This window comes from Orcinus orca, chromosome 20 (genome assembly GCF_937001465.1).
Source record: "Orcinus orca chromosome 20, mOrcOrc1.1, whole genome shotgun sequence".
Lineage (NCBI taxonomy): Eukaryota > Metazoa > Chordata > Mammalia > Artiodactyla > Delphinidae > Orcinus > Orcinus orca.
The window spans coordinates 56,033,944-56,059,879 of NC_064578.1; the positions used below are offsets into that span (position 1 = coordinate 56,033,944).

A 25,936-nucleotide genomic window follows, 5' to 3' on the forward strand; every position below is an offset into this window, starting at 1 on the left:
GTGAAGCAGGCAGCGGGGTTGGAGGATGGAAACCGGACCATAAGCACCTGGGAACCTTCATCTCGGCCTGTGTTTCTGGCCGGAGCCGTTTCCTGATGGCCCAGGCGCCCCCGCCCCCACCGCCCTCCCCTGGACCCTCTTCTCTTTACCCTGGTCTTCTCTCCCCTTACCCGGCGCCGCCAGCTCTTGGGGGATACCCTGAGGCCACCGACCCGCCGCCATCTGCAACCACGGGAGTAGCCCGGGGCCGTTCCGGAGTCGCCCGGACCCGAGAGGCTGCTGCACCGGGTACGGGGGCCGGGAGGCGGGAGGGAGCCGGAGCGGGCCGTAGGGAGGGGCGGGGCCGGGTGAGCGGGTACCTGTGCGCTGGGCGGGGAGGGGCTGTTCCGACGGCTCGGAGGGGGCGCTGCCGAGAACTTGCGTAGAGAGGCCTGAAGGCCCGGGCCGCTGGTGGAACCCTAGAGAGCGCTGGGACACTGCCAGGACTGGGGGGTGGATGGGCGCGGACTGGAGAGAACCTGCAGGTAGCGGGGCAAGGGGAGGTGGGCGGGTTAGGACATGGGGTTCCCAACGTGACAGCCCATTTGAGAAGGCCTGAGTGCATATAGAGGGGGTAGGAAATGCTTCTTGGTGGAATATGTAGGATGGACTGACACCCAGACTGGGATCAGTGGCGTGGACAAGGGAGAGGCCTGGAAGTCTATTAGGTGGGGCCTGCGGGCAACCTGTGACCTGAGCGGGGGCACAAAGCGGAAAGATAAAAAGAGCCTGTGCGTACAGTCGGTGGTGGAACAGAATCGGAGAGGTTTTTCAAGGAGGGGGTGCGTAGGAGCCTTACAGAAGGTCACAGAGTTCAGGGCCGAAGGACTGGAGAGGAGATGGGGGATGGGGGTTGCAGAATTCCTGAGTAGGTTACATAGAGAGGGGAGAACAGAGCCCGTGGGGCTGAGCTTCCCTCCTCTACTGTAACCTTCTCATCCTCTCTCCCCTCCACCAGGCCTCAGTCACCCCTCCGGATGCTGGTGCTGCCGTCCCCCTGCCCCCAGCCCCTGGCGCTTCCCTCCGCTGAGGCCATGGAGGCGCCTCCCCCTCGGACAGGCGGGTCCCCAGAACCCGGACCTTCCTCTTCCACAGGATGTCCCCAGACTTCGTCCCCTTCGAGGCCCAACCACTACCTGCTCATAGACACCCAGGGCGTCCCGTACACCGTGCTGGTGGACGAGGAGTCTCAGAGAGAGTCCGGACCCGATGGGGCTTCGGCTCAGAAAAAGTGCTACAGCTGCCCAGTGTGCTCCCGGGTCTTCGAGTACATGTCTTACCTTCAGCGACACAGCATCACCCACTCGGAGGTCAAGCCCTTTGAGTGTGATACCTGCGGGAAGGCATTCAAGCGGGCCAGCCACCTGGCGCGGCACCATTCCATTCACCGGGCAGGTGGCGGGCGGCCCCACGGCTGCCCGCTCTGCCCTCGCCGCTTCCGAGAGGCGGGCGAGCTGGCCCAGCACAGCCGGGTCCACTCCGGGGAGCGCCCCTACCAGTGCCCGCACTGTCCACGCCGATTTATGGAGCAGAACACGCTGCAGAAGCACGCTCGGTGGAAGCATCCCTGAGCCAGGCTGCGGGGTACCTCAGGTACCATGGGATTCTGTGGGGAGCGTGGACTCCCGTCGCCCTCAGACAGCCGGGAGCGCCAGAGGCTGGGCTGCGGGGGCCCTGGACACAAACACAGGACCCCCCCGTGGGGAGGCTGAGCCCTGCCTTGAGGAGTAATCTTCGGGTCCTCAGTGTTTTGGAGATAAGGATGGGAAAAAGACCTCACGTTTACAGAGTGGAGTCCTCTAACCTCAGAGACATCAGCGAGTCCACGGCTGAGCCCTGACTGGAGGGGTAGGGAGCAGAGTGCTGTGTGTTGAAATTCTTGGGCCTGGAAACCCATGGTTGGGGGCCATCAGGAATCTGCAGCATCTTGCTGAGGCCCCCCTGCGATGCTGGGGGAAGGGGCCCCAGACCTGCTTCCCACTCCCCAGCCAGGGTCTGAGACTGGACACTCACTAAACACAGGTTCCACTTTGAGCGTGTGAGGTTTTGGGGGACCGTGTCTCTGCCGACTGTCTAGCACAGAGACTGAGCAAGTGCCTGGCCCACTTGGGCCTTGGCTTGCCTGGGAAGGTTGGCCTGCACTGGGGTTCGCCCTAGCTTGGCTCCTGACCGCCTGTGTCATAGAGGCCGAATGTTTTTAAATATTTCTTTTTTTTTTTAAACCACGATCCATTGTAAGAAACATTTTATATGGCAACCCCGTATAGATACACAATATATGCAAAACAAAGGTTTAACAGTAGTTACCTCTGCCATGTGCAGATCTCTGTTTTTTTCCATCTACTTTTTTTTTTTTTTTAAGACTGCCAATTCCAGATTTCATTCTACCATATTATCTGCGCATGAACCTGTAGTTTGAAAAACACCGATCTAGGGCAGGTGCCCCCCCCTGGACGTTTTGACTGAGGCTGCAATTTATCCGTAGTGTGAAGTGGGTAGGAGGGGAGAGTGACACTTTCTAGGTGGCACAGACATTTAGGTTCTCCCGCTGCAGGGTTGAAGCACGACTCTCATAAGGGCTGGCAGAAATTCCAGAGCATGGAAGCTACCTGAGAATGGGAGGAGAGGCAGGTGGAGCTGGGCCAGAAGCTGAATAAACATCTGCCTTCTCAATGAATTTTCCTTGTGTGTCGGATTTGTGCCAGGCACTGTGCTGGGCCTCATTTCTTCTTCCGACCTCTTTTTGGGTGGAGGAAAAAATTGTCTCTACTTCCCAGAGAGGGAAAGAGCTTCCCACCATCTAACTTCAGATAACAGTAACAGTGCCCTGTCTTGAGCTCTCACTGCGGTCAGGCGCTGAGTTGAGCGTTCTGCGTGTCATATCATCCTATATACCCACAACAAACCTAAAAGGGATTATAATCTCCCCACTTTACAGGTAGACTGAGGCAGTGAAGGAGCGGCCAGGACTGGAATCTAGGTCTGAATGTTCCAAAGCCAGCTCTTAACAACACGGGGGTGATGATGCAGGGGTGGGGAGTGGTTTCTAGGCCTTTATTTTCGGGGAGGAGTAACTCTCCCTACCCCATGATCCTGGGAACCCTGGGGTCTGGCTGTGCTGAAGCCCAGTGGGAGATGAAGGAGCGAAGGATCAGAGCGGGTTGCAGGGGTCCGCACCGGCCAGTTCCCAGGGTATCTCTTAAGGGGATCCTCCCTGTGCTTCAACTTTCCCGGCTGTTTCCTATATTTCCCCGCCTCTCCCGGGCCGGACTCGGCGCGCCGTCGCCCCCCACTCCCCCACCCCTGGGGACCCCCGGAGCTGCCAGCTCTCCAGGATTTGGGAAATTCGTGACGTTCCCTGCCCAGGCTTCGCCAAGGGCGGGGGTGCGCTGCAAGGGGCCATCGCGCAAGTGCGGCCCCGGCCTCCGCCGCAAACGGCCGGCCTCATCTGGGGCCGGGGACTCCTGGAGGAGGCACGCCAACTGGCGCATCGGGCGGTCCTGGCGTCCCTGCCTTTCCCATCGCCCGGCTCCGAGACTCGCCGCCTCTGCCGCCCTGCCCGCGGGTGTGCGGTCGCTTCCCTCCGCTCCCCGTTATTCTTTGCAGACGCTCCCCGGCGCCGGGCATGGGCGCCGCCGCCGCCGCTGCCGTCGGTCCTCGGGCCGGATTCCGCGTGCGGGTGGGTGAGCGTGGGGCCCCGGCCAGTCCGACCCCGGGCACCTGCGGGCCGTGGGGGCGGTGGTGGCCGCGTCGGCACCTGCGGCCAGGTGCATCCCCCGCTGAGACCACTTGCCACCATCGCTCCCCCTCCCACCCGCGGGACAAAGGGCGGGGGCGGGGGCGCATCCCCACTCACGACCTTCCCCCGCACTGCGCACGCGCCCAGCTCCCCAACGGGCGATCGCCTTGATCGCCCACGCGAGTGCGTGGGGTGACCGGGGGTGGGGAGGCGCGGCTCGTGGCTTGGGCCCCCACCCTGCGCCTGGAAGTTGGGGGCACACTCTCCCTCCCCCGCACCTCTCACTTCTTTGGCCCCGAGGCGACCTGTGATGAGGTTCTGTCCTATTTCGGCCAGGATGTGCCTGCTCTGTCGACCCCACCGGTCCTTCTTCTTCCAGCACCCTCGTTCTCTAGAGTCTAGGAGTTTGTAACCCCAGGGGTCCTCCCTCAGTCCTGAGGGGTCTGGGTCCCCTCCTCCATCAGACCCAGGAGTCCCGGCCCTCAGCACGCCCTCCCGCAGTCGTGAGCCCCAGCTCCCCCGGGATGTCCCCGAGGAGTCCGTCTGTGTTCCTTCATCTGTGGCTGCTGTTTCTGTCCAGTGCCCCTGAGGCTCTCAGCTGCTGGGGTCCGCAGGAGGCCGCACCATGAATGAGCGAAACATTAGCCGGAGGAGGACAGGTGAGGAACTGGACCTTGCTCCACCCTTGGTCCCACAGCTGCTGCCCGTTGTCCCTGCCCTTTCCTCTCCAGGGCTGCGTGGTTGGGGGCTGGTCCGAGGCTCCTTGGGACTTCCCTGGGGTGACCCCGGCCTCTTTTTTCCAGTGAAGAAGGACAATGAGGCCTTCGAGATTTCCATCCCCTTCGACGAGACGCCCCACCTAGACCCACAGATCTTTTACAGTCTGAGCCCCTCTCAGGGAAACTTCGAGGGTGAGTTGGTTGAAAGGGGACTTGAGTCAGGCAGGGGTGCAGGGCCCTGAGGCCTGGGGTCGACCAGGGTCCTCTGCTGTCCCTAGAGCCTCCGGGGGCTGCGTCCCCGACTGTGGCCCTGATGAACGGTGTTAGGGCCCAGCTGCACATGGCCCTGGAGAGGAACTCATGGCTGCAGAAGCGCATTGAGGACCTGGAGGAGGAGAGGGACTTCTTGCGGTGTCAGCTGGACAAGTTCATCTCCTCTGCCCGCATGGATGCAGGTGAGGCCGCCAGTCCCCTCCCCATCTCACTCCTGGGCCCCGGCACCCAGCTCGGCTCTCCTCAGGGACACAGGACCCTTCTCACCCACACTCATCCTCTGGCGGCTCAGGGGGACCTGTCATTTTGCCCCCTCCTTGCACCTGTGGCCATGTCTGGGGCTTCAAGCCCAGCTTCCTTCCTGCTTGAGTCCTTCTGCTGCTGGACAGGACACTGCCCTGCTGGTCCATGTATTCTGAACACTGCCCCATCCCCTTCCCTTATAGGGCTTTTCTCTGCCAAATCTTTAGCTGTGTTTTGGTGGATCCAGACTGTCCTCTCCCCTTCCTGCCGTTCAGCCCCTGGCTGGCTCCCTCAAAAGCTTCCGCTTCCCTCTCTGTGAAGTCAGCTGAAAGTCTGGGCAAAGGGCCTGTGTTTTTTCAACACCTACTTTACTGAGGACCCCTCTGCTCTTGAGCCACCTCTAGCCTGGGTTGCTGGGGCCTCCCACCATCCACCCACACTGACGGGAACCTACCAAGGATGGTCAGGCCCAGGGGCTTCTGGATTTCCTCGGTGGGAACCCCAACACTGGACCTCCAAACCCACCCTTCGGAGGGCCCTGCCGGGAAGAACCCCCGCTGCTTCCTCTGTCTGGGTGAGGGTGGGCGCCCGCCTGCCCTTCCCAGCGCACTAGACCCAGAGACTAAGGTTTCCCTCCGGGTCTGCACTCCCACCCCCACCCAGGCTTTGCCTGCCTCCCCGCTTATAGAGGCCTCACTGGGTCCCCAGAACACCCCTCCTCCACCGTGGGAACCCCACAAAGTCAAAGACTGTCTCGAGGTCCCCGGGACTCTCTTGGTCCACTGGGCCCCTCCCCCAGACCTCTTGCCATCAAGTTGAGGAGCATCCTCAGCCCATGCCCCACCCCACAGAGATTTGGGATCTCTGTCCCCAAATCCCAGCTGCTTGTGGAACTTCAGCATCTACAGTGAACTTCCTGCCTCTTCCCTCCTTGGGGACCCCTTCCTGGGGACCTGTGTGACAGTGCTGTCGGTCCCCACCTGGCCGACTCCTCCTCCCTCCCTCCTGTTCGTGAAGTTCACGCATGCGCGTGTCTCCTCTCACCTCTCCAGAGGACCACTGCCGGCTGAAGCCTGGGCCCCGGAGGGCTGAGGGGGACGGCAGAGGCGGGGCTGGGGGCGAAGCCTCAGACCCCGAGTCGGCTGCCTCCTCACTCAGCGGAGCATCTGCACAAGGCAGTAACGGGGAGAGGAAGAGGCAGAAGCAGAAAGGGGGCACTGGCCGGAGGCGCTTCGGGAAGCCCAAGGCCCGAGAGAGGCAGCGGGGTAAGCGAAGCACAGGGGGTGGGGGTCTCTGGGGCTCTGGGCTGGGGACTTGCTGTGTGACCTCCAAGGAGCTCCCCCTTGTCCCCCCAAGCCTTGGTCTCCCCATCAGCAAAGAGACCAGACCTGGTTGTCTGTCCCGGCCTCCACGTGTGGTCCTGGTTTACAATCCTTAAATCTGTGTCCACCCTCACCGCCGCCTGGGGCTTGACCTTCCTGAGCCTTGGGCTCCTGTCAGTAACAGGGGAGGGGGCGATGGCCCAGGTGGGCTGAACTCCACCCTTGAACCCACTCCCTCCTTCATTTTTCCTCCTCATCCCCCTCCCTGGGCTTGCCTTCTCTGATTTTCCTCTGGTCCGACTTCTGTCTACATTTCTTCCGCCTCTTGTAACTATCACTGCTTTTCCTCGTTCTCTGTTTTGTTCTCCTGATCTTCTGGCCTCCCCTTCCCACTTCCTCTCTCTGCCCCCCCCCCAATGCCTCTCTCTCGCTCTCTCCCCTCGGCCCTGCAGTGAAGGACGCCGACGGTGTGCTCTGCCGCTACAAGAAGATCCTGGGCACCTTCCAGAAGCTGAAGAGCATGTCTCGAGCCTTCGAGCACCACCGAGTGGACCGCAACACGGTGGCGCTGACCACGCCCATCGCGGAGTTGCTCATCGTGGCCCCCGAGAAGCTGGCGGAGGTGGGCGAGTTCGACCCCTCCAAGGAGCGTCTGCTCGAGTACTCGCGCCGCTGCTTCCTGGCCCTGGACGATGAGACCCTCAAGAAGGTGCAGGCCCTCAAGAAGAGCAAGCTGCTGCTTCCCATCACTTACCGCTTCAAGCGGTGATTCCGCCCCACCTGGCCCGGGACACGCCCCCGGCCCCTCTTTCCCTCCCCCTCCGCCCTCCCGGCATTGGTCAAGCGTGTGTAGGAGTGGTGGGCCCTCACGAGGGCATGGGGGCGGATGGGTGGCCTGTTTCTGCGCGTGCCTCTCTCCCTCCCCTCCTGCGGACCGCCACCCCCTTCCCGGTTCCCTTGTATATAGATCTGCTCCTTTGCCTCTCTCATTCTTAGCATCCTCCCCGTCCTCCGCATTCCCTGGGGTGGGGGCGGTCCAAGAACTACTGTCCAGGGGCCGGTTTCTGCCCTTTCCTAAACACTGGCACCCCCTCCCACCTGAGCGGCACCGTCCTGCCGTCACCCGGCCCTTGCTCCTGGGAAAACTGCGGGACTGCGAGGCGAGGGCACTGTACATACCCCGTTGCCGCCCCCAGCCCCAAGGAGAGGCTGGCCCACCTGCCCGCCCTGCAAGGAGCTCCCAAACCGCGTTCCGGGACCGCCTCGAGTCCACGTGAAACAGATAATTATTAAGTGAATTTAAATTAAAAAGAGATGATAAAATTTGGAATAAACTGGGCCCCGGCCTTTTCCTGGGAGGGGGTGGCCGTTGCCGCGAAGACGGTGACGGAGGCTCTGAGGGGTTCCGGGGCACGGACGGTCTGGCGGGAAACGGGGAGGTTGGGGAGACAGGGGAGAAGGAGCTGTGCCCTGGGGAACTCGGAGGGGCAGAGCTCCGGAAAAAAGGCGTGAGCACTACCCGCTGGGCTACTTGGACTAGAGGCACGGAGGCAGGAGGCGCGTCTGAATGAAACCTCTGGCGGAGGCGGCCAACGAGGGGAACGGGGACTCTCTGAGCGTAGGCTTCCGCCAGGAGGCGGTAAAGCGAAATTATCTGCCTCCCGGAAGTGTCCGCTACGTCGCCTGCTGCGTCTGCGCGGCGGGTGGGTGGGTGGGGCGGGCGCGCTTGTGCGGTTGCCATGGCAACCAGGAGAGGGCGGCCTAGCTTAACGGTCGGGAATGCAGTACTTTCCCTGGAGGAAGGGAAAGACTCGCGCACGCGCTCTGGGGGCTCGGGAAGCGGGCACCCTTCCGGAACAGTTGAGAAACCTCGCCTCAGACCGGCTTCCACGCAGGCGCAGAAGCCCACCTCGCGCCCCGCCTCTTCCCCCCTGCGCAGGCGCACAAAGCCGCTCTGGCAACCTCCGCAGCGGCCGCGCGCACCCTTCACCCCGCTGGCTGATTTTGTCTCGCGCAACCTTCTTAGGCCCTCCGCAAGATCAGCCCTTCTTTTCCTCCCCTTTCCCCACCCGGAGAGTCAGGTTCCGAGAGCCGGGACCCTGCCCCTTCTCCGTTTCCCTTCCCCTGACCCACCTCTCCTCTGTCCTCCCTCCCTTTACGGTTCCCGGAGCCGGAAGGAGCCGAAGTGCCGACGGAAAAAGTCGAAGCTATCTCCCGTGAGTGAAGCATTCCCGAAGCGGTGGCGGAAGGAGCCGAAGTTCTCCGAGAGGGGAGGAGGGTGCGCCTGGCATCTTCGGAAAGAGCCGAAGTTTGGAAACGAGCTTAATCTCTGGCTGGGTTTGAGGGCAAGCTCCGGAAGCCTTCGGAAAGTGACGAAGTCCGGGACGGTTAGGCTTGTCGGAAGTAGCCGATTGCTTGGACAGGGCCGGCGGAGAAGAGCGGGGAGAATCTGCGCAAGCAAAGACTGGGACAATTTCAATTTTCGGAAGAAGCCGAATTCTTAGAGGGGGCTGGGTGCAGAGGAACGCGAGGATCTACGGAAACATCTGAACGTTGAAGAGCTAATATCCGAAAAGTTACGAAAACCTTGGAAGGCGGCGAAACCCTCGCTTCGGGTGTTTTCGGAAGCAGCCGTAGCTGCTGCTCCCGAGGCTTTCCTCTACGGTCCGGAAATAGCCGACGCGTTTCGGAGCCAGGCCCGGGGGGGAGGGGCACCTCGCGGGCGCGCAGGCGGGGAGAGGGGCGGAGCTGGGGTGGGGCGGGCAGCCCGGGCTTGATTAGGTAGGAGGCGGTGGAGCGCCGGCGGCGGCCGGAAGTAGCCGAAGCAAGCGGCGGAAGTAGCCGAAGCGGCCGGAGCGGGCGCGCGGCAAGGCGAGGCGAGAGCTCCACAGAGCCCTACGCGGCCGCCTCAGCATGTCGGACTTCGACGAGTTCGAGCGGCAGCTCAACGAGAATAAGCAAGGTGAGGGCGCCGGGGGTGCGGGACGGCGGGCGGGGCGACTCTTGGCTTCCCTCCGTGTCCCCCGCCATTTTCCTCCTTGCTTCCCCCTCCTCTCAGGGCCGCGCGGCGCCCCCCCCCACCAAGTCCCGCGGCGCGCGCCTCGCTCACGTGACCTCCCGGCGTGCCGCCGCGCAGGAGGGGAGGGGAGGGAGCGGCGAGCGCAGGCCCGGACGCATGCGCTCCTTTTTCCGCGCCCCACGTGGTCTCCGGCACGCGCGGCGGGCTCGCCGGGTGTCCCCTCGCGGATTTAGGTTTTTTTAATCTGGAAAGGAGATTATATAGATTCGGTCTCGCACCTCCTCCTTTTCTACGGCTGCCTTGGCACTTCCGCTTCCGGCCGGGCCCGCGGCCCGGGTCTCCACGCCCCCTTTGTTCCAAAATGGCCGTTGTGGGACCCCCTTCACGTGGGCCTGGGCCGGGCCGCGCGGGGGGGGGCGCTTGTAGCACCGCCGCCCTTTGCGCCTGGTCCTGCGGACCGGCCGCTAGTGTCACGCCGGGCCGCTGCCGTGGGGCGCCAGGGTCGGCGCTTGTGGAAGAGGCCTCATTGTGCGTGCTCTGTGTTCCTCTCACACGCCTGTACCCCTTCCTCGGGGTTCTGGCTCTCCCGGCGATCACAGTGCGGAATGTTTGCGTTCCATCGTTCCCTAGCTAGAGAGGCAAACCCCACGTCCTGTAGGGTCGCAGCTCGGGACACCTAGACTCAGCTTCGTAAATCTCAGCGTGGAGGGGAGGAGACTGAGGCTGAGCGAGTAGGGGGACCTGGTTCAGTCGGGAGGGTGGGAGGCACGTCCCCCTCGGGGGACGCCGAGTCCAAGCACGGGGCCGTGCTAATGCTGATTACTTTGGGGGCCCCAAAAATGTCAGCACTGAGAGAAGCGTTAGATAGTTAACAGGTTTTTTTGTCTCCTTATTCCGATTTGAGAGTGAGGAAGCTAGGCCGAGGGAAGGTGGTAGGCTTGAGGCTTAAGCTACCTGTGTTCGGAGGGCCCCATGGGGCGCTGGGATTCCCCTTTCGGCCCACCCTAGAGTGGGGTAGGGGGTGGCTGGATTAGGAGACAAGAAGTCACGTTTCGGGGTGCCCACGGGGTGTCTGTACGTACATGATGTACCGTTTAACAGTACAGGCTTTGGAGGTGAGCAGACCTGGGTTTTAGTACCTACTTCATTGCTCAGTAGTTGTATGCTTATTTTTTTTGTATGTGTAGGGTGACTTTTTTTGTTTGTTTTTGTCGTTGGGATGTTGGAGTAAACAGGGATGATAGAAATAATAGTTGCAGGTAAACTTTGAGCACGTGTCAGGCACTTTGCTAAGCTCTTTTGCACAGTTTTTCTAAGTGGATCTTGCAACAGCCCTATGAGGCTGAAGTGATTTCCTGTCCTTTGCAGAGGAGGAAACAGGCTCAGAAAGTAAAAACTTTCCCACGTTTCAGCTGATCAGAGGTAGAGCTGAGATTAAATGGGGCAACATATGTAAAGTGTGTGGCATGGGGGTTGGCATACGTTAAGTGCCCAATTAGTGATATTTTTTATTGTGAAATAATTTCTAGTGTAATTTCTTATTTAGGGAGGAAGTACAGAGGCAGGTTTTCAGCTCACTCAGAGATGGTGTTAGAGATGGGGAAAGGCAGGGAAAGTTGCTTTCCAAACATCCTTCTGCCGGGTCCCACACCTGATGGTAAGCATGAGTCTCATTTAAAGAAGAGAAAAATGAGGTTTAAAGGTTTGGTTGCTGTTGCATGGTTTTATGCAGAAAAGCTGAAACCGATCCCACGTCTGCCTGGGCTGCAAAGCCATGTTCCGCTAGGCTGGAAAGCCAAGTGGAACTGATGGAGCTTTCCTTGGGGCACTTGCAGGTGTGCTGCCTGCTTTCTCCCTGGGTGTTCCTACTGGTACTGGGGGGCCAGGCCCTCAGCCGGGGCATGTCCCTTGGGTTGGTGGAGTTGTTCCCACAACAGGGTGGCCACAGCATTTTGAGCAACTGTAGCTCCCTTTTCTGTTCTGATCTGTGCTGTATCAGTTGGTGTGTGTGTGTGGGGGTGTTACTCTTGCCTCAGGGGGAAGCTTTGCCCATGTGTTGCTCTGCCCATGGGTCTTTGTGCCTGTGGGTCTTTGTCTCTGCGGTCCCGCTTCCTCCAAGTGTCAGTCTGTGTCTCCAGGGAATTAATTTCCTTTTCTGTGTCCCAGGCACCCAGCAGGTGCCACTGCTTCCTCTGTGTTCGTCGCTTTCCCTGCTTGTCTGTTTTAGAGCCTAAGCCACAGGAAAGGGTCTCCTGCTCACAACCTGCCCGTTTCACAAGCATGGAGCCAGAGGCCCAAAGCCTCTGGCCAGGGCTCCTCCCTGGGCCCAGTGCCATGACTCTGTGCTTACCTCTGGCTTCACACTGCTTGCTCGTTCCCTCCTGTCCCCTCCAGGTGCCAGTTTTCAATTTATTTTTTATGTTTAGTCTTTTTATTTTCAAGGAGGCAATCCCACTGTCGTTAGTGATTCCAGTGTTTTAGGAGTATTGTCCGCTGCTTAGCTGCCTTAGCTGACATTTCAAGGTTCACATTCAGGCTTCACCATTTTCATGCTTTTTGGCTCTGGGTAAGTCACGTGATCTCTCTGCGCCTTAGGTTTCTCATCTCTTACGTGAGCAAGGCTCCCTCCCCAGTGTTTTCCCGAAGTAACAGTAAGGATCGAGTGCAAGTAAAATTAGCGCAGAATATGGTTTTAGGCGGCATCCCGATGATTGCTACAACGTTTTTTCCTTTTTAAGGTGCAGGTTTATCCTGTTGTAGTGAGGTCCATGGCATTCTCTTATTATCTCCATACCCCCCCCCCCCCGCCGCCCCGTCCCCAGACACGTGGTAAAGTTAACACGTGTTTGAGGGGTAGTCGAGGATAGTTGAGGAATCAGTGGCGTCTTTGAACCGAGGAAATAGAGTACAAACAGCGTGGTGCAGGAGCTACACCTCCTTCAGAGGGGGAGAGGTCTGCTGGGAGCCAAGGTTTCTGTGCTTTGCTGGCAAGGCTGTGCTCTGTTCCTAGGCGCCGCCCCCAAGGCGAGTGGGGGAAGGTTGAAGGCGCCAAGGGGAGCTCTGGAGAAAGCCCCCGCCCCAGCTCCTGCTGTCCTTGGCTCTGAGGGAGTGTGGGAATGGGGGGTAGTGGGCCGGCACCTCCCCCCCACCCCCCAGATTCTGAAAGACATGCCTTTCTGGAGGAGGGGATCCTGCATTGTTCAGCTGGTGGGGTGGGGATGGGCTGGGTGTCCCTGCTTCTCAGCGAAGCGGGTCCTGCCTGGTGCCTGACCCCGGGGCCTGATGGTGGGGCAGTGGGGGCCAGCTGGTTGAGGAGGTCTCCTGAGGGGCTGCTGGGTCCCTTCAGGAAAACATCATTGGGTCTCTTGATTCCCCAGCCTCTAGCCCTGCCCCTCTCAGGGACGACCCTGGGGTCAGGCCCCTCAGCCCTCGAGGGGGACCAGGAGCCAGCCTCCTCTGTCTTCTCTGGCTCCCCAGCTCCTCCTGAGCATCCTCAGGTACCTTACACCCCGGGGGCACTTCCAGGCCCTGTCCCCTCAGGTAACCAGCTCCCTCCCCGGTCCCGAGGGTCTTTGGACTCGCGTGTGGACCCAGGAAGCCTGCTCTCCCTTCCTCCATCAAGCCCCTTCCCCTTGGGGGTGGCCTCCCTGGGGCTGGGGCGAAGCCAGCAGTGCGCGGGTGGGCTGGGCCACGGCATCCCTCAGCTCATCCTCTCCCCCGCCTTGCCCAGAGCGTGACAAGGAGAACCGGCACCGGAAGCGCAGCCACAGCCGCTCTCGAAGCCGGGACCGCAAGCGCCGCAGCCGCAGCCGGGACCGGCGCAACCGGGACCAGCGCAGCGCCTCCCGGGACAGGCGGCGCCGAAGGTACCAGGGCGGGGAGCGGGTGGCTGCGTCCCGGGGCTCTGGGGCTCCTCTCCGCGTGGACCTGGGGGAGGCGCTGCTGCTCATCTGTCTGAATCAGTTTCTTCCCTGTTCCTGGGGTTTCCTTCAGTTTCTGGTGGGTCGCTGGTGCGGCAGGTTCTTTATCTCCAAGGCGAGTCTGGTGACAGGGAGCTGCTCTGTCTGTCCCTTGGTGAGGGGCTCCCTCCCCTTCCTGGCCCTCTTGTGCCCACTGTGCGGGTCTCCGGGGTGCCGCCCTGGGAGGGGGACGGCGGTTTCCGCTCTAACGCCTCTTCCCTCCCCAGGCTCCCCTCTGTCCTCTCTGCCCCTTGGGTGAGGAAGGGCGGGATAGGTGGAAGTCCTGCCTCCTCCCACCTCAGTCTCTTCAGCTAGAAAGTGGTCTGTCTGGCCCTTCCTCCCTTCCTCTTGCTTGGGGGTGGGGGGCGTGGGGGAAATGGCAGGGCCGAGGGGGTTTGCCTGCTGCTTGTTCACCTCGGCCCTGCCCCAGCCCTGGACTCAGCGGCCTTGGGGGGTGTGGTGTGTGGGGAAGACGAGGGTCCCCAGTCACCCCTCCCCACACCTTTCCCTCCCACCCCCCAGCAAACCTTTGACCAGAGGCGCTAAAGAGGAGCACGGTGGATTGATGTGAGCTTCTCCTCCTGCCCCTTCCGCCCTGACGTCCGTTCCCTTCGCCTCCCTCCCCGCTGTGCACCCTGCCCTGTCCTTGTCCAGCCCCGGCCCGAGCACTGGGGAGAGCCCACCTGCCTTGCAATAGCACCCTCCCCGGGCCTGGGCACGGCCCCGACCCGGATCCTCTCCCTCCTGGAGAGAGCCGAGCTGGGCGGGGGAGCCGAGGGGAACCTGGGGGGACTTGCAGGCCCACCTTTGGTCAGACTGAGGTCGCCCTGCCCCGCTCTCCCCTCCCCCCTCCCCCAGTCGTTCCCCCCGCCACGAGAAGAAGAAGAAGGTCCGTAAATATTGGGACGTGCCACCGCCCGGCTTCGAGCACATCACCCCCATGCAGTACAAGGCCATGCAAGGTAGGCTCCGGCCGCCGCCCCACATCTGCTGGTCCTCTGGCCCCCTTACCCTCTCGTGAGCTGGAGTGGTTGTATACTGGGGTGGTCAGGAAGCAGAGCCTCGGTTTTGGGGGGGTGGCGGATGGGGTTTTCACCCTGGGTTTTCTGGCCTCTGCCTTTTGAAGCCCCTTGACAACAGCCCTTACTGTTGCAGTTGACAGCAGGGATGAAGCTGTCAACAGACCTGGTTTCGCAGAGGCGGTGGTTGCCCATGTCTGGGAGGGCGCGGCTGCTGAGCCGCTCCACGGGCGCCCTGATGTCCTCTAATCCCCGTCTCTTCCTTTTGAAGCTGCCGGTCAGATTCCAGCCACCGCCCTTCTCCCCACCATGACCCCTGACGGTCTGGCTGTGACCCCGACACCGGTGCCCGTGGTCGGTAGCCAGATGACCAGACAGGCCCGGCGCCTCTATGTGGGCAACATCCCCTTCGGCATCACTGAGGTACTGCCTTCTCCCTGCCCTCCCCCTGCCCCTACCTCTCCCTGTCCCCCCCACCTGTTCCTCCCCTTCCCTCCATTCCGTCCCCCAACCTGCACGGGTGAGACTCTGCTCCTGCAAGACCCCCCGGCCCCCTCCCAGACGGACCGATGGAGTTGAGCCAGCCAGGGGCCGGGCTGGGGGTGGCCCTCTCCCTCCCTCCTTTCCCTCTCCCGTCTCCCTTTCCCTTTCCCAACCTCCTCCAGCAACCCAGAGAGCAGGCACACACGTAACGTACCTACGAATCCACGAATCCGAATCCGTGTGGAGAGAGACAGAGAGGGAGACTCGGACACGCACACATGCATACGCACACGCACGCTCCCCCTCAGTGTTTCTGACACGCCTCTTGTTCTCTGCCGCCTGTGTCCCCCATCCTTTCCCCACATCCCTCCCATGGTCGCTGTTCTTTTATTTTTGATCGCCCCGACCTCCCCTCACCTTCCCTACCGCTCCTCTCCCCTTCCCCTCTCCCCCACCCCTTCCCGTGACACCCCCTGAGAATCCCGAGATCAAAGAGTTGTTTCCATTTCTCTTTAAAGTGAAATATTGTGGGGCTGAGATCCCTCGTAGCAACAAAAAGTTTGCTACCGTCGTCGAAGGCAAGTAAGGTCCATTCTGACTTTCTCAACCTGCACTTTGCTACATTTGATAAACCAGCCCCCGGACTCCAGGGCCAGATTCCTCCACATCACTCTTTTCTCCTCCCCTCCCGCCCGCCCTTCCTCCCCAACCCTCTGCCCTGCGCTCCCCACCTCCCGCCCTCTTTCCTCCATCCCTTTGCTTCTCTCTCTCTCTCTCTCTCTCTCTCTCTCTCTCTCTCCCCCTCCCTCTCTCCCCCTCCCTCTCTCTCCCTCTCTCTCTCTCTCTCTCTCTCTCTCTCTCTCTCTCTCTCTCTCTCTCTCTCTCTCTCTCTCTCTCCCCCCCCCCCCTCCTCTCTCTCGGGTTTTCTCTGTGTTCTGCCTGCTGCTGCTTTTCTACTTCCTTGCTATTTCTCTTTTGCTGTCGCCATTGGATGTTTCTTTTTCTCACACATTCCCTTTCCTTGTTCTCTGTTTTATGTTTTTTTTGCCTCTCCCTGTTGTTTGTCGCATCTTTCTTGAGCAATCTTTCTCTTTCCCCCTGGTTGGGGCCCTGTGGCTCTCTCCACACCTCCTGTCCCGCCTCCTGGTCCCTGGCTGTTTTCCTGCTGCTGCCTCCGCCCCACTTTCTCTGATCTTTCTCCTGCTTTTGTTCCTACTGTTGATCTCTGTGCCCCCACCCATATTCCACTGTTCCCTTCCCTCCCCCCCGCCCCCCATCCCTCTCCCCTTACCCCCAAACCCCTCTGTGTCTCCCTCTCTCACCCTTCCCCTCCTCTCTCCACCTCCCTTCCCCCGCCCCCCCCCGTCTCCTCTTCCCTCTGCAGGAGGCCATGATGGATTTCTTCAACGCCCAGATGCGCCTGGGGGGGCTGACGCAGGCCCCCGGCAATCCCGTCTTGGCAGTGCAGATTAACCAGGACAAGAACTTTGCCTTCTTAGAGGTGAGCCGGGCATGTAGTGGGGTCAGGCCCAGCCCGTTTGCAGCAGCCCTTGTTCCCACTGGGCTCTTCTGCAGTCCTTTCTCTACCAGGTTGCTGTCCCAGAGCCCTCGGGGGTTGGGGGGCTGGCTGGCCACTCACCCTGTCCCTGACCACCTCCTTTTCTTTCCTTCAGTTCCGCTCAGTGGACGAGACCACGCAGGCCATGGCCTTTGATGGCATCATCTTCCAGGGCCAGTCGCTGAAGATCCGCAGGCCTCACGACTACCAGCCCCTGCCTGGCATGTCAGAGAATCCCTCTGTCTATGTGCCTGGTGAGTGGGGAGCTTGCCCACCTTTCCCTCTGTAGGCCAGCTGGAGCTAACAGGGAAGCAGCACGAGTACTTCAGAGGGGATGCGTCGTCTCATCCGGCCTTCGAATTTTTGGGAGTTGGGCGTCTCCCTGTTTGCAGAGGTGGCGCCCGGCACCCAGAGAGGGTGAGCTGTGGTCTGCTTGAGGACTCATAGCTTGTAAGTGGCAGAGCCAGGGCCAGACTGAACGTGTTGTGGGCAGTGAGAGGCCGCTGCTCTGGACCGCGGGGTCAGTATGAGCGTGGGTGAGCCTGTGTGGATGGGCAGGTGGTCAGTAGAGCTCCTGGTGCGGGGTCTGATGTGGATTTTCCGTCGACCCCTGTGCTCCGGGCCAGCCTACGCAGCCGTGTTTAGTACCACCTCAGGTCGGTAGGTAACATAGCAGACCTGGGGTCGGCAGAACTTTCTCTTGTAAAGGGCCAGAGAGTGACTGTTTTTTGCTCTGCAGGCCGCGTGGTCTCTGTTGAAACTACCCTGCAGTTGTAGCAGGAAAGCAGCCACGCGTGCTTCCTAAGTGAGTGGGTGTGGTTGTGTCCCGTATGCCTTAACATCCATGGATCCTGATGTTTGGGTGCCGTGTAACGTTCACATGTGGTAAAACAACCTTTCAGAAAGCCCGTAGGCTGTACAGAAACAGGAACCTGCAGGCTGTTTGCTGACCCCTGTGGTTGACTGCCGAGTGGAAGTGAGGATTTGGGCCTGTGAGGGGCCCTGTTGGGGGCCGGGAACGCTGTGGGGTTGGAGGGGCCAGTGCTGCGGTAGCCGAGCTGGGGGCCCAGCTCTCAGGCAAAGGCAGGGTGAGCACCGGGTGCTCTGGGTGTGGGGGCCGTGAGCCCCACCCTTGGGGGCTGAGAACGTGGCGTTCTGCTGGCTGAGGCTTCACGCTGAAGGACACCTCTTGGAAACTAAGTTGGCTCTTCACTTTGTGAAATGGGGGATGTGGAGTCCAGAGAGGGTGGCACCTTGGGACTGAGGGCTGGGTCCCTGGCTCATCCCCAGTGTTTTCCACCGTACCAGTTTGGGTAAATTCAGTACATCTCTCTAGCTTATAAAAAAAAACTTGAGAAGTTACTGACTTTCTGACGCTCTACGTGCACGTATGTCTGTGGGGCCACCTCCCAGATCAAGCCACGGAACGTTCCTTTGTGTCTCTTTCCAGTGAATTCCCTGCGTTTTAACTCATTCCTATTTACACAGGAGCCCACTGCTTCTCCTGCTTCCTGGGCCAGCACAGTCCCAAGTGTGCCCCGTGGATCAGGTGTTCGTCATCGTGACTGTCCTGTAGTACAGGGTCGGCAAGTGACAACTAGGGGCCAGATCTTTAAGATCTATCGGCACGTAGCCACTCGCACTGGCGCGTGGTTTGAGTTGCTTTCGTGCTGCAGTGGCCCTTGACTCCTGTGGTAGGTGCTGGGGCGCCCTCTCACCAAGGAGGGGAGTGAGGCAGGAAGCGAGCAGTGACGTGCTCAGAGGCGTGATTGCTGGGACCCCGGGTGGCGCAGCCTGACCGCAGAGTCTGCCTGGCCGTCTCCCGTGCTGCCCCACTTGTCACCTCTCTCCTGTGGAACCAGAGGCATCGCAGGGGCAGGGATAGTGTTCGGTCGCAGGCTCTGTTACTACGGCTGACCTCCTCTCTGGGATTTCTCTCCCCAGGGAGGCCGGGGGTCCAGCCACCAGTGACTGGGCGAGTCTGTTCCTTCCTTGGGTGCCGGGGATGGCAGGAAAAGTGATGGTGGCTGCAGGTTAAACGTTCTGTGCAATAAAGGTCATATTTCGATCTAATGTTCAATAAACGGGAGAAGCATTTGATAAAAGCATTTGATAAAATTTGGCAGGCACGCTTGGTTGGAAAAGAAACAATGTAGGAACCCGAAAGGTAACTTCCTTGTCTTGGTAAAAGGGGACTGACCTGAAACTGAAAGTATATATCATCTGCAGGGGTGAGACCTTAACTGCGCTCCCTGATCTCAGGCCTGACTGTGCAGTGGCCCTAAAGACAAGATGGAAACTGGGAGCAGGAAGGCGTAGCATCTTTGAATTTGTGAATTTAGCTTCACCCTGAGTGCCCGTCCTGCATCAGGCTCACTCCTCAGTTCAGGGGCGAATCTGACTCTGCCTCCAGAGGCCCCTACCTGTGGGGCTTCCTCCACTCCCCCAGGAGGATCCTACGAAGCAGTGCCGGGGGTGCCAGGGGCACAGCAGTGCACGAGGCGGTCACGGTCCTCCTGCTGAGGGGCAGGTGACGCTGCAGGTATGAGAAAGGATTGCTTGGCACCTGGGGGTCCAGGGCAGCCTTATGGGGGGTGGTGAGGTTTTAGAGGTGAAGGTGAGAGGTAGCCCCTCTGGAAGAGAACAGGTGTGTGAAGCAGGGCGGCGCCCAGAGCGTGCCGTCCGGAGATGAGCTGCTCGGGGCTTTGACTTTGGGCATCAACACCGGCCTGGGTTCCCCATTTATCTTGTGCTTTCCTGGTTGTGCGACCCTGAAGAGCAGGCCCTTCTCCCCTGGCAGAACCGAGTGAGCACGGAGGGGCTGTGGTTGCTGAGGCGCCGACCTGCTGCTCCCTCGTGCTGGCGCGGCCTGGGCTTCGTGGGGTGGCGAGCCTGGCCGCCAGCCCGCGTCCAGTGCTCGTGTGGCTCCGTCGTGCTCATCCACGCGCTCGGGGTGGGGGGTGCGAGCTTCTCCCCGTTCCACAGATGAGGTCACTGAGGCCCAGAGGAGCCTCACTCAGTCTCGTACCCCAGATTGGAGCCCAGGGAGCCCAACTCTGGTGCCCTCGGTGCCGTGTGCTTCCCTGAGGTGTCTGGTGGGGCAGGTTCCAGCCCCAGTGCTGCCACTCTGCAGTCTTGTATCCGCAGCCCGTGTCCTGTGACGGCACCCTTGCAGAGCCTTTCGCTCCCTGAGAGCTGCCTGTGAAGTTGGGGGTCCTGGAGTGTGTGACCTCACGTGGTACCTGCTCCCTGGGCCTCAGTCTCCTCCTGTTGTGCTGTGGGTAGGGGTGGGAGAACGTGAAACGAATAGCTGGAAGGAGTTCGGCCAGGGGTGCCCGGTGTGGAGTGCTCGGTCCGTGGCCCTGGCTCCCAGATGCTTCTGCTCATCTCTCCTTGCCCGGGCCGCGTCTCAGAGGATTGCATGCCCCACCCCGATGGGGCTGGGCTCTGGTGGTTGGAGCGGCAGGGCTGGAGGGGCTGGACCGGTGGGTGGTGGTGGGAGAGGGAGCCCTTCTGTGGGCGCAGTGGCAGTGTCTGAGGCTCTTTCCCATCTCCCATGTCGCCTGCTCCTCTCCAAGGTCAGGAGGAGGTGGAGCGGGGCCACCTGGTGCCGGATTGCAGAGGAAGGCAAGGTGGTGCGTCTGGCAGTAGTGGGCCTAGTGGGCCTTGAACTCAAAGTCAACAGCAGGTCCGGCCGGGTGGGTGGTGGTCCACGTTTCTATCCTCTTTGTGTCCAGCGGCGTCCTGGAGCTCTGTGTAGTTTAGGCCCTGTGGGGAGGCTCCAGGAATTGAAGGACAACGTTTTGGAAGTGTGCGAGACGTTGGGCTGAGTCCTGGCAGGCGCCCGAGTCAAAAGCTCAGCGGAGAGGGCAGGATTGGGGTGGACGCACGGTGGTCGTTAAACCTGCTTGGCTGATGTGGGCCCCGCCTTGCCAGGGTGCTGAGTGAGCCGGGCACGTCCCAGCCCTCACGGACACCAAGCAGCAGACTCCTCCGAGGTCACCTGTGACTGAGGCCAGAGAGCGGCTCGGGACACCTGTAGCTGTGCATAGCGCAGGCCCACGGGGAAAGGTTGTGGAGGCTTCCTGGGGAGACCTGGTCTCAGCAGAGGCAGGTTGGGGGAGGGCTCTGAGTGGAGGCTTGAGGATGAAGGAGAGGTTGTGTATCCCCACGATGCCTCTCCAGCAGGCCGAGAGCCGAGGGAACCTGCCCAGGTGACGCAGCAGCAGGTGGCAGGTTGGGGTGTGAGCTCGTGTCTCTGACCCCAGGGCCCCGATGTGCCGCTGTGCTGGGGTCGCTCTGCGTCCTGAAGAGTGCTGCCGGGGTGCGCCTCCGAGGCGGGGCTGGGGAGGGCGCATGGGTGGGAGGGACGTGGCCTGACCAGGGCTGCCGGGCCTCTCCCTGCAGACATCTGCCAGGGTCTGTGAAACGACCTGGTGCTGGCACTTACAGTCCGTCTGCTCCCTTCTGCCCTTAGGAGTCGTGTCCACCGTGGTCCCGGACTCTGCCCACAAGCTGTTCATTGGGGGCTTACCCAACTACCTGAATGATGACCAGGTAGACCCTTCGTCTCTTCCCGCCCCTCCCCCGTCACAGCCTTCGTCCATACTCTCATGGCGTCTTGGCCTGCCGCAGGTAAAAGAGCTGCTGACATCGTTTGGGCCTCTCAAGGCCTTCAACCTGGTCAAGGACAGTGCCACAGGGCTCTCCAAGGGCTACGCCTTCTGTGAGTACGTGGACATCAACGTCACAGACCAGGTGAGCCCTGGGACCCTGCGCTGGCGAGTCTGTCCTTGCCCTCACCCTGCTCTGTATCCTCGCTGAGGTCTCCCTTATTCAGGATGGGTGGGAGGAGGCCACCCCGAAGCAGGGCTGGGCATAGGGGCCCTTTTCCCTCGGTTCTAGCTCTTGCCAAGCTCTCACCCCTTTGCCTTGCCCTCTTTCCTATCAGTGTCCGGCTCTGGGGTAGTGGGGCTTGCGGGGGAGGTGTCAGGCTACTGGCCTCTGACCTGTACCTCTCTCCTGCGTGCCCCCATCCCGCGTTCTCCAAACGCAGGCCATTGCGGGGCTGAACGGGATGCAGCTGGGGGATAAGAAGCTGCTTGTCCAGAGGGCAAGCGTGGGAGCCAAGAATGCCACGCTGGTGAGCCCCCCGGCACGTCATCTTCCATTGGCTAGGGGACATCTGGGGGTGGGGGGGTGGGAAGGGGCCGGGGGGCACGCTGGGTGGGCCGTCCTAAGCTCTGCCCCTGGCTTTCCTGGCCAGTGTTGGGAGTGGGTGCCTGGGTCTTCAAGGGCAGAGCAGGGTCTTTCCCTGGGATGGCGTCTTGGGGGAGGGCTCGGGGGAAGTGGGCATGGAGGGGGCGAGGGCGGAGCTGCCCCGTGACGCCCCTGCCCCTGCTGCCCCACAGAGTACCATCAACCAGACCCCCGTGACCTTGCAAGTGCCTGGCCTGATGAGCTCCCAGGTGCAGATGGGTGGTCACCCGACTGAGGTCCTGTGCCTCATGAACATGGTCCTGCCTGAGGAGCTGCTGGACGATGAGGAGTACGAGGAGATCGTGGAGGACGTGCGTGACGAATGCAGCAAGTACGGGCTCGTCAAGTCCATCGAGATCCCCCGCCCCGTGGACGGTGTGGAGGTGCCCGGCTGTGGAAAGGTGCGTGGGAGCGTGCTGTCGTGAGCGTCCCCTGTCCCCACACGTGTGCGGGCACACACGCACACCCACACCCTACTCTGACCCAGAGAGAGCGGGGCCTCTGGGGGCCCAGGCCTGTGGTGAGAGGCAGCGCGCGTGCTGTGCCATTGTGGCTGAGGACTTGCCTCTTGCCTCTGTATAGAAGCAGCTTTGGTTCAGAACCTGGGTTTCATGTGATCTTGGGTAAGTGGTTTGGCCTTGTCTATGGAAGGGGGAGAAAAGTGCTAAAAATAGTCCCCAAAGCAGCAAACCCACCTGTGTCTTCCGTTCTGAGCTCTCACAGCAGCTCCGAGCCCTTCTCCACAGTTAGGTTTCTGATTTCTGGGGTCTGATTCTGAGCTCACTGAGTCACGTTGTCCCTGGCACTGTGCCAGGTGCCAGCATCTCACGCCCCCCCTCAGGATGCCTGCAGCGTGTGTGGCTGCTCACCTTGTGGGTCAGCGGGATGCCCACGTTAAGAGACAGCGCGTGTGCTGCTTCCGGTGGTGGCTGGGAGGGGAGCAGCGTCGCACTGGGCCCTGTGTTCAGGTAGGCAAGTCAGGAGCTGGTGAAGCCCGAGCGACACCCAGTTCTCGCGGCAGGCAGGTGGGGTCCTGGCAAGAGGCAGCGAGGTGGCTGGTGTAGCCTGAGGGGGTGAAGCGTGGGTGCTAGGAAGCATGCTGGCTGTTCTGAGTGAGGATGGGGGGAGCCTTCGAAAGCTCTTAAACGTGGGAAACACCTGGCACATCGAGGTGGTGCCTTACAGTGGGGGGGGGTGGGCATGGAGTGCAAAGCAGAGCTGGGAATTTGGAGGGGTGGGGGGTGACAGCCGTGTGATGTTTGGAGCTTTGGGTACTAACGGCTTGTGGTCATCTGGGTGAAAGACGGTGACCTGATTCAGAGCAGGCAGGAGGATGGAGAGAAGTCAGTGGCCTGTGAATGCCGGGACCGGCCTGTGAATGCCGGGACCATGGCGGCTGATCTGGGTGTGCCGGGGAGGGGGAGGAGCCAGTGAGATGCTCATCTCAGCCTTCTGGGTTTGGTGACCTGGCAGAGATGGCAGGTGAGAAGCAGGGGACCTGAGCAGGTCTGCGGGGGAGGGACGATGGTCAGTGTTGGGGGGCTGGCTTTGAGGTCCTGAGACCCCAGCAGAGATGTTGCAGGGAGCAGTGGGCTGGACAGAGCTGCTTCCAAGTTTGAGGTCTGGTAGGCACCCTGATCCCTGTTCAGGTGTCAGGCTGGACAGACTTGCCGAGGAGCAGTGGAAAAGCATCGCAGGTGGGGGCAGAGGGGGGTGGGGCGGGGGCAGGAGGGGAGGGTGGGCCGCACTGGGTTTGGCCTGCGCTCCTACCTGCCCCTAACTGCTGCACTGGAGACACTCCGTCCATGACAGGTCAGTCTCCTTAGTGCGGTCGTGGCTCAAGAGAGGAGAGCCTGGAGGCTGCCTGGGGGCTGAGGACGTGTTTGGGGGGGACTAATTGAAAGACCCGGCCTTGTCTCAGGGATCAGTCTATGTGATTTGTTTTCAAACTTTATTATCATTCTTTTCAAACGTAGGAGTTGAGAGAAACCGTCGTGGCGATAGAGTTAAGGTCATAGTACAATGTTTTTAAAGTCGTATTCTAGTATGTGTAGCAGTGTCTTAGTGGCCCGTCGCCCAGCTTCAGGTTACCAATATCTTATCATTCATGATTTCTATATATTCAGCTTCCCATCCCCCTTCCCCGCCCCCCCCAAACAAGATATATCTCATATATCACTTAAGTACAGTTCTCTATCTGAACTCCTGATGTCTTGGGCCTGGTCACTCTTGCTTTGGGGCCTGTGCTGTGTGCTGTAGGATGTTTAGCCCCATCCCAGCCTCCACCCACTAGATGCCAGTAGTGTTACTCATGCCTTTGTGACAATGAAAATCATCTCTAGACATTGCCAAATGTCCCCTGGGGACAAATTCACCTTGGTTGAGAACTACTGCTATAAACAGATGACTTTAAAAAATTATTTTAACGAAACCATACAGTACCATTAGTACGTTAACAAAATTATCATTAGTATCTGTCTACCCAAGCCATGTTCCGATTTCCCTTACTGTCTCAAAAATGTCTTTTTATAGTTGCTTTGATCAAAATAAGGAACCCTGCAGTTTGGTTTCAAACTTCCTTAAAATTTATCAGTTTTGTCACTTCTTCTTGTTTTGTTTTGTTTTGTTTTGCAAGCTGTTTTGCTTGTTGAGGCATTAGGGGGCATGTTTTTATAGAACTCCCCATGTTCTGAATTAGGCTGGTTATATCCACCCCTCCCTCCACTTCTGTAACTGGTGGTTCAAGAAAGATGAGAAGCTTGAGCACATCAAGGTTCAGGTGTTTTTTGTTTTTTTTGAATCAACCTGGGTTTGAGTACTAATTTGTCAGCTTTCCTTCATCCCTTGTCTGGGGGAGGCACCCATGGCCCTTGGGGTGGCTGGGGGAGCACCCAGCATGGTGCCTGGTACAGGGGAGACACTCAGCATAAGTGACCGGTCTCCTTGAGCTCACCCCTGTCCCCTGCCCTTTGGGGCTCTTGACTTAAGCTTCCTCTGCTCTCATTCTCCATGCCTCTGCATGTCTCTGTCTTCTGTCATTCTTTGATCCTGGGGTGCTGGAGGATGTTTGATAAACCTCCCTCCCTCCCTCTCCCTCCCGCGGAGTTCTGGGTTTGGGTAGATAGATGCTGGCTGGTTGCTGTGAGTGAACCGGCGCATCCTTGGAGGCCGGGAGGCCTTGGTCTTCACAACCTGCGTCTTGTTCCCACAGATCTTCGTGGAGTTCACCTCTGTGTTTGACTGCCAGAAAGCCATGCAGGGCCTGACGGGTCGCAAGTTCGCCAACAGAGTGGTTGTCACAAAATACTGTGACCCCGACTCTTACCACCGCCGGGACTTCTGGTAGAGGCGGCGGGGGAGGGCAGGGGCAGGGCTGGCTGGGGCTTCTCCCCCTCCAGCTCCCCCTCTTTTCCCCCTCTGAAGACGATGGGCAGAGGAGTGACAGCCGAATGACAGCCGGCAGCAACTGGAATGGCACCGATTAAGGGTGGGGGGGGTTGGGGGCGGGGAGGGGACGGGGGAAGTGCGCACACAGACCCACACAGACACATGCACCCACAGACACAGAGGGAAGGGGTGGGGAGGGGGTGCACAGCAGGGCGGGGTCGGACCCCCACGGCCCTTCCCAGAAGTCTCTCTTCCCTTATGCCCCCTTTCGCTCCCCTTCCCCACCGTAGAAACATAGCGTGTTTATATTTTATGGCCAAATGATTTTGAATTTTGTTGTCCGGCCCCGATACCCTGCTCTCCCCTTTCAGGACCACAGCTCCTGTCCCTTTTGGCCTCTGGTCCTCTCCACCGTGTCCTCCCTGGTTTCTTACATAGTTGATTCTCTCCTCTTTAGTCTCCCCAGACCTGCCCCCCACCCTGTGGCCCCTGTCCCTCTCCTACTCTCTGTGGCAGTTTCATATTTGCTAAGACGAATTTGCTCATTAAACATTTTGTTGTATTTTACTTTATGGAGCTGCTCCGCGTCCGGTGTGTGTAACCCCCTCCCCTCCAGTTCTCAGGGGTTCCCTTGGCCCCAGGCTGAGGCTTGGCCTTGGGAGGCCCAGGTGTCCGCACTGTCGATCTGGCACGGGCACCCGTGCCCTTGGCACACCCGAAGTGGCACACCCCGCCTGCGTGGCCTGCTCCTCTAGGACGGGCGTAGGGCGTGGCCCTGGGGAGGAGGGTGCAATGGACGGGCCCCCATATGAAGTGGGGAGGGGCGCATCCGGCTGGCCCTGTGGGCGCAGGAGTTCAGATCGTCCCAAGGCACCGCGGTGGGGCATGGTCTAGCGGGCCTGGGGCTACCGCGCGGG

At 60.3% G+C, this 25,936-nt stretch overlaps 3 protein-coding genes across 7 annotated transcripts; all 3 read left to right on the top strand.

Moving 5' to 3' along the window:
• The first annotated feature begins 56 nt into the window (after positions 1-56).
• Positions 57-1,623, top strand: ZNF581 (zinc finger protein 581). 2 transcript variants are annotated; one of them, XM_004283275.4, is made up of 2 exons: positions 57-288; positions 998-1,623. In XM_004283275.4, exon 2 carries the CDS (start codon positions 1,017-1,019, stop codon positions 1,608-1,610), a length of 594 nt encoding a protein of 197 aa, XP_004283323.1. In that variant the 5' UTR covers positions 57-288; positions 998-1,016; the 3' UTR covers positions 1,611-1,623. The 2 variants fall into 2 exon arrangements, with proteins under 2 accessions (XP_004283323.1, XP_012393527.1); XM_012538073.3 differs by lacking the exon at positions 57-288 and adding an exon at positions 343-524.
• Positions 1,624-3,584: 1,961 nt separating this feature from the next.
• CCDC106 (coiled-coil domain containing 106) lies at positions 3,585-7,669 on the top strand. Of its 2 annotated transcripts, XM_033412047.2 has the most exons (6): positions 3,585-3,718; positions 4,359-4,437; positions 4,582-4,689; positions 4,776-4,952; positions 6,066-6,278; positions 6,788-7,669. In XM_033412047.2, the coding sequence occupies exons 2-6, from the start codon at positions 4,404-4,406 to the stop codon at positions 7,102-7,104; spliced, it is 849 nt and encodes a 282-aa protein (XP_033267938.1). In that variant the 5' UTR covers positions 3,585-3,718; positions 4,359-4,403; the 3' UTR covers positions 7,105-7,669. The 2 variants fall into 2 exon arrangements, with proteins under 2 accessions (XP_033267938.1, XP_033267937.1); XM_033412046.2 differs by having other exon boundaries at positions 4,359-4,689.
• Positions 7,670-8,297: 628 nt separating this feature from the next.
• On the top strand, positions 8,298-25,591 carry U2AF2 (U2 small nuclear RNA auxiliary factor 2). 3 transcript variants are annotated; one of them, XM_004283273.3, is made up of 12 exons: positions 8,298-9,297; positions 13,085-13,220; positions 13,836-13,880; positions 14,172-14,275; positions 14,604-14,755; positions 16,200-16,316; positions 16,489-16,627; positions 20,851-20,930; positions 21,009-21,131; positions 21,430-21,516; positions 21,785-22,033; positions 24,844-25,591. In XM_004283273.3, exons 1-12 carry the CDS (start codon positions 9,249-9,251, stop codon positions 24,976-24,978), a joined length of 1,416 nt encoding a protein of 471 aa, XP_004283321.1. In that variant the 5' UTR covers positions 8,298-9,248; the 3' UTR covers positions 24,979-25,591. The 3 variants fall into 3 exon arrangements, with proteins under 3 accessions (XP_004283321.1, XP_012393470.1, XP_049559864.1); XM_012538016.3 differs by having other exon boundaries at positions 9,106-9,297; positions 21,430-21,528; XM_049703907.1 differs by having other exon boundaries at positions 9,106-9,297; positions 20,851-21,131.
• Positions 25,592-25,936: the final 345 nt, after the last annotated feature.

Excerpts from the sequence above, each read along its gene's own strand:
- ZNF581 (XM_004283275.4), top strand. The coding sequence starts at position 1,017 with ATGCTGGTGCTGCCGTCCCCCTGCCCCCAGCCCCTGGCGCTTCCCTCC.
- U2AF2 (XM_049703907.1), top strand. The coding sequence starts at position 9,249 with ATGTCGGACTTCGACGAGTTCGAGCGGCAGCTCAACGAGAATAAGCAA. Across the intron at positions 14,756-16,199 it reads TCCCCTTCGGCATCACTGAG|GAGGCCATGATGGATTTCTT; the intron begins GTACTGCCTTCT and ends TTCCCTCTGCAG. Across the intron at positions 16,628-20,850 it reads TCCCTCTGTCTATGTGCCTG|GAGTCGTGTCCACCGTGGTC; the intron begins GTGAGTGGGGAG and ends TTCTGCCCTTAG.
- CCDC106 (XM_033412046.2), top strand. The coding sequence starts at position 4,404 with ATGAATGAGCGAAACATTAGCCGGAGGAGGACAGGTGAGGAACTGGAC. Across the intron at positions 4,953-6,065 it reads CTCTGCCCGCATGGATGCAG|AGGACCACTGCCGGCTGAAG; the intron begins GTGAGGCCGCCA and ends TCACCTCTCCAG. Across the intron at positions 6,279-6,787 it reads GGCCCGAGAGAGGCAGCGGG|TGAAGGACGCCGACGGTGTG; the intron begins GTAAGCGAAGCA and ends TCGGCCCTGCAG.